General features: G+C 37.8%; 1 protein-coding gene across 1 annotated transcript in view; it reads left to right on the top strand.

Annotated features, from left to right (window-relative positions):
• The window catches only part of FHIP1A (FHF complex subunit HOOK interacting protein 1A), a 273,945-nt gene that overhangs the window by 230,884 nt on the left and 24,556 nt on the right, over positions 1 to 18,505 (top strand). Inside the window, exon 7 of the mRNA XM_017871129.1 lies at positions 9,851 to 10,018. Coding sequence (XP_017726618.1) covers positions 9,851 to 10,018 — 168 coding nt within the window. The remainder of the gene's footprint in view (positions 1 to 9,850; positions 10,019 to 18,505) is intronic.

Here is an 18,505-nt window from a genome sequence, read left to right as displayed (position 1 = left end):
AGGTTGTCTACTGCACAAGGGCAGCCTGCTGAGGGTGCAGATAGGAGAGATGGTGTTCATGTTCTGTTTGCCAGACTTTGTGTCCTGGCATGGGGCTGTGTCCACCCATGGGAAGAGGCACCCTTGTCTAATTGGCAGAAGACACCTTCTTCTCTGGCCAAGCCATCTGCTTACCGAACTGTGGGCCTGGGGGGCTACTTTGCCCAAAGAGATGTATTTCTAATTTGCAGAAATGCCCTATATGGGCTGGTTGTGGCTCAGAGGCCAGTTTCAACTAGCCTAGAGGTCGTCTTAAGCATTTGACCCTGACATACCTGATTCTGCCCCTTCTTCTAGTATAGCTCTTCTTGCCTGGTTTTATATTTTTAAAATAATAGAAGTTAGCTGTCAAAACTTTATGCATTGTCTTATCACAAATAGGCACAGAGTAAATTTTCAGAGGCTGAGCAGGTCTACCGGTCCTGCAGAGTCTCCTCATCCCTGACGTCTTCGTAGCCCCTCACGTCACTTCTCTTCCATTGTAGGAAAGGAAATTCATGTTATAAACTAAGCTTACATCGATCTCTGATTTGAAATGGAAAATTAGATATCTTTTGTTTTTAACTTCAACAAGTGCATGAGGGAGATAATGGTACCAAATGATTGAGTTCTTAAGCATCAGAATTATGAAAAGATAGAAACGGTCCCACCCTCCCTATACACAGAGAAATAATAGTTAAAACGCACACACACACAAAACCCCACCTTATCTAAGGCAGCCAGGTGGTATTCATCTTGGAAACAAATGCAGAGAGTGGAGGGAAGATCTGGTCTGAAAGTTGGTGTGAATCTTTTATTCTTTCCCTGCACTCTCCTAAGAGAACATTAAAAATGTATCAGCAACAAAGGCCCTGCAAGCTTTTCTTCAAGTAAGAGAACCAAAAAGCAAGGAAAACAGAGAAGGAGTTTAGTCTGTTTATCTTCTGACTATAATTTTCTCTCGCCTCCCACTAACTTTTTTTGAGGCTTGCTGTCCCGTCATTTTTGTGTCTGACTTGCGTTTCAGGCGAGGTAAAGCGGAGTCATTCTGATGGGATGCTCCTCTGTGATTATCCAGTGGCAGATGATGTGCAGGTTTGGGACAACAGAGAGGAACAACCAGAATGACTGTAATTATTGAATTTGTTGGGGCAGATATGTGTGTGTTTTCTGCCTTCCCATTGTATTGAGGTCTTTCCAGTGCTCGTGGAAAATAAGCGAGGAGTGAAATCTGTCTTTTATTATCAGAGCTTGCTTTGTTACAGTTTTAGTGTCTAGGAAAATGGGTCTAAATTTAAATTCCTTTCCCAAATGATACATTTAACCCATCAGGGAGATTGAGCTGTGTGCGTGTGGTGGCGGGGCGGAGGGAGTGGGGGAGGAGTTGAGGCGGTTGCGTGGAAGGGCAGGCATTAGATGCTGCCTTCTTGCAGTGGTTCTCAGATGCTTCATTCTAGAGAAGCTGCCGGTTGGGGTTCTGGCCCATGGACCATTTCCCCTCCATTGTGGGTTTTAAAGTCAGTCTCATCAGCATTCAGTAGTATTGTCTTATTAATCAGGAAGATAAATAGGGAGAAGCCTGAGGAAGCATTTCTTTTTTTTTTTTTCCCAGCGGATCACTTTTTGAGGTTACCGTAATTCAAGAGCATGGCATGAGTTACTCTCTGTATTTTCAATGAAATGTTATTCATTATAAGTGGAAAATTTCCCCTGCTGTTATGGCATTGTAAAATTAATATAACTACCCTGCTAAGGAAGGCATCCCCACCATGGGCTGTGAAAATCCAGTGTTTTTATTAGTAACAGGGCTGCTGATTTCCATCTTGACACATTTATTGATTACTCTGAGTACCTGGCGGTGCATCAGGTCCTTTGAGAGTTCACATTGCAGGTCAGATGTAGTCATTTCTGCAGTAAGTTTGCAATCTTAAAGGATGAATGTGTGTATTATGAAAACGGAGAAAGGGAACTGACAGCCTAGAAAAGGGAAGTCTGAGAGGTTTAATAAGAATTCCGGAATAGGAAAGTTGAGTTTTGTGGGGACAGCATTTCTCCGTCAACACTTATTAAGATGAGGGCAGGGTAAGGTACAATTTAAATTACAGCAGGTGGAATCTCCCTTTGTAATGAGGAGTACTTTCTTCTGATTCAAAAATTATGAGCCTCAACTAAGTTGTGTTGCCCAAAGAAGCTGTGTAATCTCTGTTTGAGTTTGAAAGAAGGGTGTCGTGGGTGTTTGTGTTTTGGCAGCCCAGCACCAGACCTCTTTTTCTTTCTAAGCCTGTCTCTCCAGCCTTCTGGTGATTCTGTGAGACACCCCTTCAGTAAGTATTTTTTTTGCTTGGACCATCTGGAGTTAGTTCTCATAAGATTGCTGGGACTCAAATAACTGAAACAGTATGCTTAGAATAGTCCTTAGTTACGTACTAGGTACTCAATAACTGGTCAGTGATGTTGTTTTTATTGTTTCTCAAATTGTCACTGAGAAGTTTGAATAAAAAAGGGACCCTTTCTGGAACAATTAATAAATAGGAAAGAGAAGAACCAAGTGGTCTTTGGAATACCCCTCAGATCTTTGTTTCTGAGCCAAAATGCCCGCATGTTTCCTTGTTAATACCTCAGGCCCATGCTATGAATTACCTTTCTTATGGAGTATTTGGGTATTCAATAGCTAAACTTTATTAGGTGAGGTTCAAGTATGATGGATCATATACTGCATTATACTCTAATAAATTATATCATAATGAAGCTATAGGGTATAAATTATGCACACATAGTATAGACATAGCCAAATGGCTATAGACATAGGCATTTGCTGAAACCTCCAGGGAGAGAGGTTTATGATAAGCAAGCGAAAATAACTTTTGATGTGAAAAAAGCAGTAACACTTCAACTTGGCCAACCCTAGTTGCAGCATTGGCCCATTGGACATAGGACCATTTTTATTGGCGATGACAGCTTTATTCTTGTTCTGTCAGTATTGGTCAGCTCGTCCTGTGGGATTAAAATGAGGTTTAGATTGGCTAGCATTGGCAAATACAGATGAAAATATGTTTTAGGGAGTTTCTGTGTCCCCTCTAACTACAGCCTGTTCTAGGACACACTGAATCTTTGGGGCTGATGTAGCCCATCCCTTGTGACCACCTCAAAATCTTCTGATTCTACAAAATGCCTGGGAGGGAATAGGGAGGGAGTGGAAATGGATGAGGTGTTCATTTTCTATAAGGAGTGGTTGTACTCCCCCCCCCCCCAACCCCAAAAAACATTCAAAAAAAGGCAACTTTTTTTTTTTTGCCACAAACATCCCCACGCCCTCCCTGGTTTTTTTTTTTTTTTGGCCTCAATTTGGCTTATTTTAAACTGAGGACCCAAGTCAGGAAATAATAGCCATCCTTTACTCAGTCCCTTCTATGTGTTGAGATTTATGTGTATTCTCTTTAATCCTCTTAATACTTTCAAACATATTGGATTATCCCCATTTTGCAGAGGAGGAAACAGGCTTAGAGAGATTAAATAACACAATCAAGGTTATACAGGTAATAAATGTTAGGATTTGAACTCTAGTTTGTATAGCTCCAAAGCCTCTCCTTTTTCTGAAAACCACTCTCTATTATCTTCCTCTCACTGTTTTCCTCAAAACCTCATTTTCTACTCAGGGCTGGCAACCATATTCCCTGCAAGGCTAACGTAACTCCTGGTATAGACCTCACACAGGTTCAGGTTTTAAGTAGAATTTCCTAATGCATTTGGCTTCTGCTTACAACAACAAAGCACTCAGAATTGTGTTTTGTTCATATTTCTGTCCCCAGGACCCAGTGCAGAGCTTTCACACCTGCATAAATGTTTGCTGAATAGGTCCATTCCTGATATGTTCCCATTGCAAGGAGGTGTAGGAAAAGGTAGGAACCCCAAAGGTGCAGCATCCATAGCAGTTGACAATATTCATGACAAGGTAATCTGAACACTGAGAACAAAATGGAAAATGCAGAAAAACAATCAACCAAATCCCAGATAATAAAGGTTGTACTTCGGGGACAGGTAGTCAGTGTTTATTCAAGTACCTCAAATTTGGGCCAGTTAAATACATTGAGATCTGCTCCAGGGAAGCAGTGCTCAGTGAGAAAGCCACATGGCCTTGGGAGCACCACCACTGCCTGTGGTTTGAGTGGCACTGCCTCCCACGTTGTGTCTCTGGCGCCTGGTTTTCCCCAGGCAGACAGATCCCAGCTCCTACTTCCATTGGGGAGATGAGCGGTGTTTCACTATTCAGGGCCTGGGAGGACCCTGAAAAGCCATTTGTTCACTGCTTCCCTTTTCTCCCAGAAGATATCAATTTATTATACTAATATATTTAATGTATTACAGATCCATTGAAGAAATGCTGGGAGAAAAGGGGCAGAGACTGGCTTTTATTTTAATACACTTTCCTCAAAATATGTTACTGAAATCCTCATTGTAGCCACTCTGTTTCCTCCTTCCTCAAATATTTTAGGAATAAATCAGCAAACTTGCTGACTTTGGCTGTCACCTCCATTCACCTCCCCAGCTGGCCTCTGGCGGTGCTAGCAGTATAGCGTGTGGCCTAGAGGTCGGGGAGCAGAAGGGAGGCATAGGGGAGCCGATGGGAGGGAGCCGGAATCATCAACTGCAGACTATTTTCAGATCTGGAGTCATTGAACATTTTCTGTCCTGAATTTTTGGCTGAAACAGTAGAGCTGCTTGCTGAGAACCAGGGCGTCTGTCTTCCCTTTTGTGCTTGAATGTTCTTCTTAGCGCTTCATGTCCTTGGAGGGGAGAAGATGGCTGCAAGGAGCCCATCCAGCTGCTGCCCTTGGCTGCAGGTGGGTGGATATGCCTCCCGCCTGTCCGTTGGCTTGGCTCTCTCTGGCAGCAGCAGGCGAGCTCGTAGCCTGTGTTCCCTGTTAAGACCCTTTCACTCCTGCTTTGTGTGATCCAGCCTTGTCATTCTTTTCCCCTCTGCTGATTTCAGTGGGAGCTTCACTCTGGTTGGACCCACTGGGGCTGATGACTCACTGATGACCCAGGTGAACCAGCAGTTAGCTAGTTTTTTCCTCTGTTATCAAAGGAAAAGCCAAGGAAGGGTGGCTTCTAACTTGGAGAGGGTGCCACAGTCACCTGACCCCACTGCCTGCCACCTGCCTGAGTGACAGAAGGTAGGATCCATCTGTTTGTTCCAGTGTGACTAGATCACAAAAAAACAATTAGCAGGTTGGAAATGTATTTTTCAGGACACACATAAACCTGCCATTACAGGGAGGATTCTGGTGCTAATTTAGATGCAAATGGGATGGCCCAACTAGAGCTGATTACAGAAAGGTCAGAATGTCTATATGCTCAATTTCACTCCTATGGTGTGCAGTAAGTTAATGTGCTGCTGCAGTTGTGGGCATGATGGCTGGCTTTGGTTCTGGCTTTAATTCTTTTTAGAGAGCTTTGGTTTTATAGAAGTAGAATGTGATGCGTGGTGTCACCTCCTCCCTCCCCACCCACCTCCTTTTTAAAAGAAAACACACTGTCCATTTTACCTATTTCTGAGAAGCTTGAAATTCTAATAAAAAATAAAAACACACTTTTGGAGCTCTTAGCCTAAGACAAAAAAGAGTAGATTGATTATAAATTCAGTTGCCATCCTGTTCAGAAAACTGATCTCACCTATGTGTGCGCTTCTTCCAGGCCAGCCCATGCTGGGTTATAGCCTGGAGCATAGGGAACTGGTGATGAGAACTGGTGGGTGAAAGGAGGGCGTAGATGATGGTGAACTGTGCTCCTGTGGTGTTTTTCAGATGTTTTTGGCTGCAGCTCACAGTCAGAAATAATATTTTGCATGTTTGCATATATATGTGTATTCACTGAATTTGCAAGCAAAGCACATATATTTAATATATTGCATTATGTATATTTTCAACAAAATATGTATACACAAGTTTGACAAAACAGGACTTGCCCTTACTACGTGCAGGGTACTCTAATATTTTCTATTGGAATCTGGTCTAAACCATTAATGAACTAATAAACTGAATTAACTACCCACTCTTGAACTCAAACTGTAGTTTCAAAAACACCGGCTTGAGGGATTGGTGAAGATTCTTGGCATGAAGAAGGACCCAGACAAGGGCTATAGGAATGTACAGAAGACGGGCAGAAAAAGATTTATTTCCAAGGATGGACTAAACGGGACTCAATAGCAGTAAAGTCAAGTACCTGAGTCAGGCCTCTATTCTGGAACTTGGGTTGAAAAGTAATCACGTAATAGCGCCTAAGCAGATACGTTCTTTAGAGTAACAACTGTTCTTATCTTGTCAAGGATAATTATTCGTTTGTGGACACTGAGTTTTCTTTAGGTGATTTCAGTCATTGTGGCCCACCTTTAGTATGAAATAACATTCTTAAGCTTTAGTATCCCTAAATTTCATTATTGTGTATGATATGGCAGTAAGGTAGAACGTCATTTACTGTTTCTATTAGTATTTCTATGTAAATTCGTAGCAACCTGCAATTCTTTATAGAACAATTTAAATAAATATTGATAGTCATCTCTAAGACAGAGATCTTACTTATATTAACACCAGATTGTCCTTCATAATGGGTGCATGAAGAAGACTCTACTTTCCAGTCTTGCTAACACTTCTTTGGGGCATTAGCAGAAGATTTTGTTTTACATTCTGCACAGCAGAGCATCTTTTCCCTTGAGGTTTATTGTTAGCTTTCCAGTGATCACACTTAGGCTCTGGTCTCATCCTTGTTAAGGAGGTTGCCTATTTGGGGGGATTAGAGGAAGTTTCTGAAAGTAAGATAATGGGACAGGAAAAGATTTTCTGGTATAAAAAGCTCCTAAGGGCTCTGCGGATATGGTGGAAGGAAAAGATGGAAGGAGAAGGGAGCCAGATTTTCCTGGTTTGGGTATTAGTTTAATGTGAGTATGATCTCAGTTCATAAAAATATGCAACTTAATGCTTAATGGACTTGGGTTTTTAATATTTATAGCATGTTATATAAACGTTGTCCCTCCAAGTGCTTCTTAAATCCTCTTAGCTTATAAATGACAGCTTTGATTTCTAAAAAGAAATGAAATCTTTTCACTTATCCAGCCTAACAGTAGTAAACAATAGATACTTAATGCCCTCCTTTCATGTTAGGCTACAGAGACTGAGACTATAGTCTAAGGAGTTGATTGCTGTGCTTTCGAGCTTACTAAGGTCATATGTAACTTAAGGGGGGAAAAGCTGATGCTACATTATTGGTACAAAGGCTGGAATTCTGTATGACACGTCAGTTCAGCAGTGTTCCGTAGATAAGTTGAAAATATTGTATTACAGAAACTACATACATAGCCTGTTTGGAATGATTATGCAACTTTTTTTCTAGTGATCAAGTTTGTTGGGGAATTAGATTTTCGCCTAAATCATTTAGGATTAAGTTTCTGCTAAAGGATCCCAGGTTTGCAGTAGTGAAGTGGATGTGAGCTAATGTAGGGTTGTTGTGAGTCATTTCCCCGTTAGCCATGATTGGTGACATCAGTTATTACAGAGATCTTTATAAAAAATGTCTTTACTCTCTGGGGCCTTCAGGACACATGTGGAGGATAAAGAATAATCAAAAGTTAAACTAAACTCTGGCAAATATAAATCACTAGATCTTTGGGGCTGTCATTCACTCAGGAAGAAGTATGTTCTGTGTGCCAGGCTTTGTACATTGCATTGGGGTAATAAAGGAAAAGACACAATGTGCATCCCAGGACAGCATTAGGAGTGCTCCATATATGGGACTAGAAAACATCAGGAAACACAAAGACGGAAGTAGTTTGTTTCAGAATCAGGGGCAGACCATGAAAAGCACTCTTCCCAATGCAATTTATTTGTTAAATGGTTCATGGTTACCTGTTTCTATTGCTGTATTTGGGCCACAGAGAGCTCTTTACAGTTGGTCAGATGACATAGTGGTGTATTGAATGTCTGAGAGCTTGCCTTGTTGGCACCAAGCTGGGGGAAGGGAATTTGCACTACGATATGTACTCAGACCACTGTGGAATGACTTCTCATTAGATTCTAATGCACTGGATAAGCATGCCTTCTTAGGATAAAGAAAACAGACACACTGACTTGGTAATATTTTATCCACCTGGGCTCATCTATCCAGAAGAGAGCTGAGCACCAGAACTTTTTAAAAGTAATTTAAGCAGCCAAAATAGATAGCGCCAAGCCTTTATGCACAGATGCATCCACTCAGGGCTCATCTACACTTATGTAGCAGATCTGGACATCTGGTTTCTAAACTAATCTGTGGATTTTGAAAGCTGAAAATTAAAAGGGGAAGAGGAATGGAATATAAAAGGAATGGCCCAGTAACCGTAAGATAATGTGACAACTAACGCTTTTAAAGGAAGAGAAAGAAAGAAGATTTTAAAACATGGAAAAGGGAAAATAAAAATCACTCAATTTGTATTGCCATCTGTTTTGTTTAGAATCGAGTGCATTTGACTCATGGTGGAGGGATTGCTAAGATTTCTAGGGTGTGTGGTATTAGAATCTGAAAGTTTGAACTATTTCTCTGGTGATTTTCATGCATTCAGGTGTGGCTGTTTCTTTATGCTTCTGCGGGGCAGTTGATGACCCTGGGAATAACCTCTATTCATCAAAAGATGGTATATTCTCATCTTAGGAGGACAAAGATGTATATGCTAGCTCTTAAAATACTCCTAATAAAAATGTTTACGGTTAGAATTTTGATACTTGAAGCATCAAATCCTCAGCTTCTTGAAAAACTTGGCTCTTCAGAGTCCTATTCACTGAAAAATTGACATTTTACTACATGAGAAAATTATACCAGGTAGCAAATATTAATTTGAATTATAAAAAACTAAGTTACTTTATAAGCAGTGAGTTCTTATAGTACTTTATAAATAACATTTTATGTGTATTATTCAGTTATAAAAAATTTGACTTACATCTCTCCAGAAACACATCTGAACATCTGTAGTACTTTGTGTCTGTACTGCTCCTTTGCAATTTGTATTATCATTTTGCTTGTTATAGCTCATCTTCCTGGACATAGAGTGTTCTTATGTTTTCAGCTCCTTGTACATAATAGGTCCCAATAAATGTTTATTGAATGACTAATAATGAAACAAGTGACTCCGAGCTTTCTAATTAATCCTTTACAATCCATGTAAATACTTTCCATTATCTTTTTTCTTCAGTTCTGATTACACTCTAAAATCTTTATGGTATTTGAACTGCATTTGATGATTAGAATTGTCAGAACACTTGAACTGATTTCTTTTTTTTTTTTTTTTGAGACGGAGTCTTGCTCTGTCGCCCAGGCTGGAGTGCAGTGGCTGGATCTCAGCTCACTGCAAGCTCCGCCTCCCGGGTTTACGCCATTCTCCTGCCTCAGCCTCCCGAGTAGCTGGGACTACAGGCGCCCGCCACCACGCCCGGCTAGTTTTTTGTATTTTTTAGTAGAGACGGGGTTTCACTGTGTTAGCCAGGATGGTCTCGATCTCCTGACCTCGTGATCCGCCCGTCTCGGCCTCCCAAAGTGCTGGGATTACAGGCTTGAGCCACCGCGCCCGGCCTTGAACTGATTCTTTATGCCTTTCTTTTTCCTTATTGAATTAAAGGGTGGAAACAGCATGAGGTATTGTGGAATGTGAATAGGTTATGGGTTTCAATAAAGCTCTGAAGTATGTTTTCGTGGGCAGTCGTGTTCTTGCCTTGATGGGGTCACTGTGGTGAGGCTGGGGCCACGGGAGAGGCGTGTATCACAGCATCAAGAGGATGCTCACCTGCGCTCACTCTGTTGTTGGTTCTAGGTGACTGTGGAGGAGGTCATGACCACAACTGCATATCTGGACCTTTTCCTGCGTAGCATCTCCGAGCCGGCACTACTTGAGATCTTCCTCCGTTTTATCCTATTGCACCAGCACGAGAATGTCCACATCCTAGACACTCTCACAAGTCGAATCAACACCCCATTTCGGGTAAGGAGAGCGCTAGAGGAAGGGAACTTACAACTAAGAACAGATTTCAGGAGAGTTTGTTTTGGGAATGAAATTATGAATATTCTCTTTTGCTCTCTCTCTCTCTCTCTCTCTTTTTTTTTTTTTGGTGGTTGTTGTTCTGTGGCCATTACCTTCTTTCTATTTGGTTAGAGATGAATGGGATAATGTGTTTTGCTCTCAAGGATCCTTCTGTCAAAGAGGTGACACTTACTGCCTTTCATAGGACATCTTTTGCGATTTCTCTGTTTTAGTACTTTCTTCTGTAGAACTAGCAGAATGCACTTTTGTGGGGGCAAGATGCAGGGGAACACGTGGACTTAAGCACAGATAAAACCAAGGAACCAGAGTGCATCAGGTCTGGATATTAGAGATCATATTCCTGTCCATGAGTTTTCCTGAAATGGAAGTTTGGAAAGTTGTGAATCTGGGTGGTCATTCTTCATTTTGAAGCTCTGATTAACTTGAAAAATACTCCTCCCCAAAGGCTGTCCCTATTTAATTGCAATTCTTGTTTTAAAAGCAAAAGAATGAGAATGTATATATCATTCAGTTTGTAACATATATAGAGATAATATGTATAACAATAATTGCACAAAGGGGGAAAGAGGGAATAGACTTATATAGGAGTAATATTTCTATATTTCACTAGAGCTAATTTAATATAAATCTGAAGTAAATTCTGGTAAGTTAAAATGTATACTGGAAGCACCAGAGCAACCACTAAGAAAATAACTAAAAAATGTAGTGGAAAAATCATTTAAAGGAATTAAAATGTTATGCTAAGAAAATATTCAATTAGCACTACACTTAACAGCAACATAATACACATTCTCCTCCAATGTACATGAAATATTCTCTAAGACAGACCATATGCTAGGCCATATAACAAGCCTCAGTGAATTTAAGAGGATTGAAATCATGCAAAGTATGTTCTCTGATCATAATGGATGGAAATTAAAAAAATATTGACAGAAACAAATTTGGGAAATTCACAAGTATATGGAAATTAACACACTTCTAATCAGTGGGTCAAAGAAGAAATCACAAGGGAAATGAGAATTTACTTTGAGATAAATGAGAATGAAGACAAAATATACCCAGGCTTATGAGATACAGTGAAAGCATTGTTTAAAGGGAAATATATAGTTGTGAACACATATGTTAAAAAAAGAAGAAAGAGCTCAAAGCAGTAACCTAAGCATCTACCATAATACACTGGAAAAAGAAGATCAAACAAAGCAGGCAAAAAGAAAACAATAAGGATTAGAGCAGAAATTAGTGAAACTGCAAATTTAAACAATGGAGAAAATAGGTGAAATAAAAAGTTGGTTCTTTGACAAGATTGACAAACCGTTAGCTAGGCTGAGAAAAAAAGAGGGAAGTCTCAAATTACTAAAATGAGAAATGAAAGAGGAGGATATTACTATCAACCTTACAGAAATAAAAACAATAAGTGAATACTGTGAGCAACTATATGCCAAAGGATGACTTAGATGAAATAGACAAATTCTAGAAAGACAAAAACTTGTGAAATGGAAAATCTAAAATTTATATCAAAATAAATCAATATCAAAATAAGATTAAAATAGAAATTAAACAAACTACTCATAAAGAAAAGCCCAGACCCAGTGGCCTCACTGGTGAATTCTTTCAAACATTTAGGCACTAGTTAAAAAGTAAGGTAAGCAAAATGGTGGAATAGGAAGACCCAGGACCTTATTCCCTCACAGAGAAACCCACTTAAGAAAATGTATGGACCAAATTGCCTTTGTGAGAACTTCAGAAATTTTGTAAGAACACCAGTTAAGAGGTTGTATTACAAAGCCGAGAAGAGACATATTGAAGTGTGCAGGAAAATAGGTGGCATTATTACCTGCTCTAGCCATGCGCCCTCCCCAACACAGTGTGGCAAGATGCAGAGAAAACTTCCAACTGCTGACTTTTACTTTGTGAGGGAAAGAGAAGAGTGAATTGCTGGCTTCACACTGCTGCTTATGTTCTGTCTGTTTATTGGGAAAAGAGGAATAAAATAGCTGTAAGACACACAGAAAACAACAAAATGGAAATAGTAAGTCCTTCCACCTCAGTAATTATTTCAAATGTAGATGGATTAAACACTCCAATCAAAAGATATAAACTGGCTAAATAGATTAAAAAAACATGATCCAAGCATATACTGTCTAAAAGACACTCACTTTTGATCTAAGAACATGCATAAGCTGAAAGTCAAAAGATGGAAAAATATATCCCATGCAAATGGTAACTAAAAGAAAGCAGAGATGGTTGTACTTATATTTAAAAAATTAGATTTTAAGGTAAAGAGACAAAAAAAGACACAAGAGATAAGGAATGACATTATGTAATGATAAAAGGGTCAATTCACTAGTAAGATATAAATATTATATATAAATCAGAGTTCTCAAATATATGAAGCAAACATTGACAGATTTACAGGGAGAAACAGACAGCTGCACATTAATAGTGGGAGACTTCAATGCCCTACTTAAATAGTGGATAAAAATATCAGACAGAAGATAAAGAAGGAAACAGGATTTGAACAACACTATAAACCATTTGGACCTAACAGACGTATACCAAATACTCCACTCAGCAATGGCAGGATATACATTCTCCTCAAGTGCACATGGAACATTGTCCAAAATAGACCACTTGTGAGGTCACAAAACAAAGTTTAACACATTTACAAAAATTGAAAGCACACAAATAATTTTTTTCTGACTACAATGGAATGAAACTAGAAATAAATAGCAGAAGAAAAAGTGGAAAAAATTATGAATACATACAAATTAAACAACACATTCTTGGGCCAAAGAAGAAATCACAAGGGAATTTAGAAAATATCTGGAGACAAGTGAAAATGAAAGCACAATATCGCCAAACTTATGAGACGCAGTGAAATAGTACTAAGAGAGAATTTTATAGCTGTAAACACTTAGGTTAAGAAAAAGAAAATCTTGAAGCAGCAACCTAACTATACATCTCCAGGAACTAGACAAAGAAGAACAAACTGAAGTCAAAGTTAGCAGAAGGAAGTGAAATAAATCAGTGAAATAAAGAATAGAAAAACCAATGAAACCAAGACTTGGTTTTTGAAACAACAACAACAATATTGATTGACCATTAGCTGGATTAACTAAGAAAAGAGAGATGACTCAAATAACTAAAATCAGAAATGAGAGGGGACATTGCAACTTATGCCACAGAAATTAAAAAGAGCATACCACAAACAATTATACACCAACAAACTGGATGATCTAGAAGACCTAGATACATTCTTAGAAACATAGAACCTATCAAGAATGAATCATGAAGAAATAAAAAAAAAAAGTCTAAACAGACTTACCTCTAGTAAGGAGATCAAAGTTGTAATAATAATTTAAAATTCTTAAAGAAAAACGCAGGACCAGATGGCTTCACTGGAATAGTCTACCAAACATGTAAAGAAGAATTAACATCAGTCCTCCTTGAATTCCTAAAAACTTGAAGATCCAGGAACATTTTCAGACTAATTTTATGAGGCCAGTATAGTCCTGATACCAAAGCTAGACAAAGGTACTTCAAGAAAACTAGAGACCAGTATCCCTGATGACTATTGATGCAAAAAATCTTTAACAAAATACTAGCAAAAAGCATTAAACAGCACATGATAAGGATTGTACAACATGACCAAGTGTGATTTATTCCTAGAACACAATGATGCTTCACCGTATGAAAGTCAATCAGTGTAATATACCACGTTAACAGAATGAAGGACAAAACCCACAGGGTCATCTCGATTGATACAGATAAAGCACTTGACAGATTCAACACCCTTTCATGATAAAAGCACTCAACAAACTAGAAATATAAAGAAACAACTTCAACATATTAAAGCCCTTATATGAAAAGCCCACAGCTAACATCTTACTCAATAGTGAAAGACTAAAAGCTTTTTCACCGAAATCAGGAACAAGGCAAGGATGCCCACTTAGAGGTCCTAGCCAGGGCAATTAGGCAAGAGAAATAATTAAAGGCATTTAAATTGGATAGAAAGAAGTTAAATTGTGTCTGTTTGTAGACAGCATGATCATATATATAGAAAATCCTAAAGATGTCACTCAAAAACTGTTAGAACTAACAAGTGAGTTCAGTAAAGTTGCAGGATACAAAGTCAACACGCATAAATAATTTGTATATATTAACTATGAACAATTCAAAAGGAAATTTTAAAAGCTCTTTATAATAGCATCAAAAAGGATAAAATACTTAGGAATAAACTTAACTGAGGAGGTGAAAGACTTGTGCACTGAAAACTACAAAACATTATTGAAAGAAATGAAAGAAGAACAAATAAATGGAAAGACATTCCATGTTCATGGATTGAAAATCTTATTTTCATTAAAATGGCCATATTACTCAAAGCAATCTACAGATTCCATGCAATTTGTAACAAAATCCCAGTGGCATTTTTTGGGCAGAAATAGAAAAAAAATCCTAAAATTTATATGAAATCTCAAGGGACCCTGAATAGCTAAAATAATATTGAAAAAGAAGGCAAAAGTTGGAGAGCTCACATTTCCTTATTTTAAAACATATTACAAAGCTATAGTAATAAAAAACAGTGTGGTACTAGTATAAAGACCAGTGAAACAGAATAGGAAACAGAATGAAACAGAAATGAACCCTTGTATTATGGTCAAATGATCTTTGACAAGGATGCCAAGACTACACAATAGGAAAGGACGATTTCATCAACAAATGGTAATGGTAAAACTGGATTTCCACATGCAAAAGAATAAAGTTGAACCCTTACTTTACACCATATAAAAAATTAACTGAAAATGGATCAAAGACCTAAACATAAGATCTGAAACTCCAAAACTCCTAGAAGAAAACATGGAGGAAAACTTCATAGCAATTGATTTTGTAATAATTTATTGGATATGACACTAGAAGCGTAGGGGAAAATAGACAGATGGGAGTACATCAAACTTAACAACTTAGGCATATCAAATGAACTAATCAACAAGATGAAAGGGCAACCTACAGAATGGGAGAAAATATTTATGAGTCATATATCTGCTAAGGGGTAGTATCCAGAATATATAAAAGTTCTGTAACTCACCACCAACCAAAACCCAAATAATCTAACTTAAAATAAACAAAGTACTTGAATATTTCTATGAAGAAGACATACAAAGGACCAAAAAACATATGAAAAGATTAGAGAAGTGCAAATCAAAACCACAGTGAGATATTATCTCATATCCATTAGGGTGGCTACTATCCAAAAAACTGAAAAAGTAAGTGTTGGTGAGAATGTGGAAATACTGGAAACTTTGTGCCTTGTTTATGGGAATGTAAAGTGGTGCAACCATTATGGAAAACAGCATGGAGGTTTCTCAAGAAATAACACATAGGATTAGTACATTATCCAGCAATCCCACTTCTGGTAATATATCTAAAAGAATTTAAAGCACTATCTTGAACAGATATTTGTACACCCATGTTTATTGCAGCATCATTCACACTAGCCAAGAGGTTGAAGCAACCCAGATTGTCCATTGATGGATGAATAGATAAGAGAGTATGTTATATGTATACAATGGAATGGAATGTTATTCAACCTTAAAAAAAGAAGGAAATCTTGTTACATGCTACAACATGGATGCTCTTTGAGGGTATTATGTGAAGTGAAGTAAGCCAGTCATAAAAAGACAAACTGTAGGATTCTACTCATGTGAGGGATCTAAAATAGTCAAATTTAAAGAAACAGAGGGTAAAATGATGGTTTCCAGGAGCTGGGTGGTGGGGAAAATGGGGAGTTGTTTGATGGTTATTGAGTTTCAGTTTTGCAAAATGTGATGTTTGAGAGATCTGTTGCACAACAATGTGAATATAGTTACCACTAGTGATTTGTATGCTTAAAAATCATTAATACGTTAACTTTTATGTTGTGTGTTCTTTATCAATTTAAAAAATGAATAATTAATACAAATTCTTCACAGACTCTTTAAAAAATTAGAAGAGGAGGAAATACATCGCAACTCATTCTGTGAAGCCAGTGTTAATTCTGATTCCAAAATTAAACAAAGATACCACAGGAAAACTATATACTAACTATGACTATGGGCTCCCCATATTCTCAATAAAACACTAGCAAATTAAATCTAGAATAAATAGAAGGGATTATACACTATGATCAAATGGGGTTTATCAAACTAGGATTGTAAAGCTGGTTTAAAGTCTGAAAATCAATTAATGTAATACATCGTATCAAGATAAAGGAAAACATCATGATTATCAACAGCATACTCAACAAACTAGAAATAGAGGGGAACTTCCTAGCAATCTGATAACAAGCATCTACGAAAAAGTCAGAGCTAACATTATACTTAATAGTGAAGAATGTTTTTTCACTAAGATAAGGAATAAGATATCTTCTCTCCTCAATTCTATTCAAGATGGTACTTGAAGTTCTAGCCAGGGCAATTAAATAAGAAAATGAAATAAACACATTTATATTAAAAGTAAAATAATCAGTATTTGTAGGTGACATGCTCTTGTATGTAAAAACTAAGGAATGCACTAAAATTGTTAGAATGAATGAGTCTAGTAAGGTTGCAGATACAAGATTAATGTACAAAAATCAATTTACAACATCAAAAGAAAATATGAATAAATTTTACAAAAGAAGTGCAAAACTTATGCTGCAAAAAGTATAAAACATTGTTTAAATTAAAGAAGACCTAAATAAAAGGAAAACATCCCATGTTCATAGACCAGAAGACTTAATATTGTTAATATAGGAATACTCCACAAATCGATCTACCATTTCAGTGTTTTTCTATAAAACTCCTCTCTGGCCTATTTGTTGAAATAGATAAGCTGACTCTAAAATTCATATGGAAATGCAGTGGACCCAGAATAGTCAAAACAAACTTGAAGAAACGAGTTGGAGAACTCACCGTACCTGGTTTCAAAACTTTCTACAAAGCTACAGTAATCAAAGCAGTGTAGTGCAGGATAGACATACAGATTAGTGAAACAGAATTGAAAATCCAGAAATAAGCTCATATATCCATGGTCAATTAGTTTTCAAGGAGATTTCAAGACCACTCAGTGGGAGAAAGAATAGTCTTTTTAACAAATGGTGCTAAGACAATTGCATATCCACGTGCAAAATAATAGGGCTGAATCCACACCTCATGCCATATATAAAAATTAACTCAAAATGGACCAGAGACCTAAATGTAAGAGCTAAAACTCTAAAACTCTTAGAAGAAATCATAGGAGTAAATCCTTATAGCCTTGGCCGTGTTTTCTTAGATATGACACCAAAAGCATGAATGACAACAAATGAAAAAATTGATAAATTGGAAATTATCAAAATTAAAAACTTTTGCCTTCAAGGGACAACAACAGGAACTTGAAAAGACAATTCACAGAATGGTAGGAAATTTTTGCAAATCATATGTCTGATAAGGTATTTGTACACAGAATAAACAACTCCTACAACTCAATAATAAAAAGATAAACACCCTGTGGCTCACCCTTAACAGTGAGGGGTAAGGGTTACTATGCAGTCTGATAAATTAACAGTGACTTGCAGGGGTTACTGTGGCAATGGATAAGAAGGAAACCTAACTGAGTTGGGGAAAGGAGGTGTTGGATGGTAATATTGTGAGACAGAACAGAAAGATTTCCTAAGGGAGGTGAGGCCTAAGCTAAGACTTTGAGAATAGATAGGAGTTAGCCTGTTGGAGGAGTCAGGAAAAGGCATTGCATTTAATGGAACCACAAGTGCAAAGACTTGGAATGGGAACAGGGTATGTTGCTTCTAGCTAACTACACGTATATGACCTGCCCTGAGGATAAGAGATGTTTTGGATTAGGCTAAGTACAGCTCTTTCTTTACAGCATTGTTGTGGATTTCATTGGCCAGATTTTAAGCCCAACTTGCCTAGAAAACAGACTAGCATTTACTCTACAAAGAGTGAGAGCTTAAAATTATTTAAATGGACCAGTAGATTGATAAAAGCTTACTCTCAAAAGGGTACAAAGATTTTACAATACACCTTTGGGCATCTCCTCTATTTGGCAGTTTACCTTTTCTTTTTGGAAATCAGCATTGATAGAATTCTTGTTTTTTTAAAGAACTTTTTAGAAAAGAACATTATCTTACCCTCAGCACAATGGGAAATGGAACCAAGGAAAATGTTTGCCCCAAAGCCAAGAGAGGAGCTGAGCTTGAGGCTAAGAACTCTGAAGGGAGACTTGGCTAGGTTGTATACAATTTTTCGTGAGCCCTGTCTTGTAAATAACTAATGTTTGAAAAATAACTCAGGAAAACAAATTACGTAAATAGGAGATTGTGTGTGTGTGTGTGTGTGTGTGTGTGTGTGTGTGTGTGAGAGAGAGAGAGAGAGAGAGAGAGAGAGAGAGAGAGAGAGAGAGAGAGAGAGA

The sequence above is a fragment of the Rhinopithecus bieti genome, unplaced genomic scaffold (genome assembly GCF_001698545.2).
Source record: "Rhinopithecus bieti isolate Rb0 unplaced genomic scaffold, ASM169854v2 scaffold_3878, whole genome shotgun sequence".
In the NCBI taxonomy this organism is placed as follows: domain Eukaryota; kingdom Metazoa; phylum Chordata; class Mammalia; order Primates; family Cercopithecidae; genus Rhinopithecus; species Rhinopithecus bieti.
This window is presented reverse-complemented; position numbering and strand designations above follow the sequence as displayed.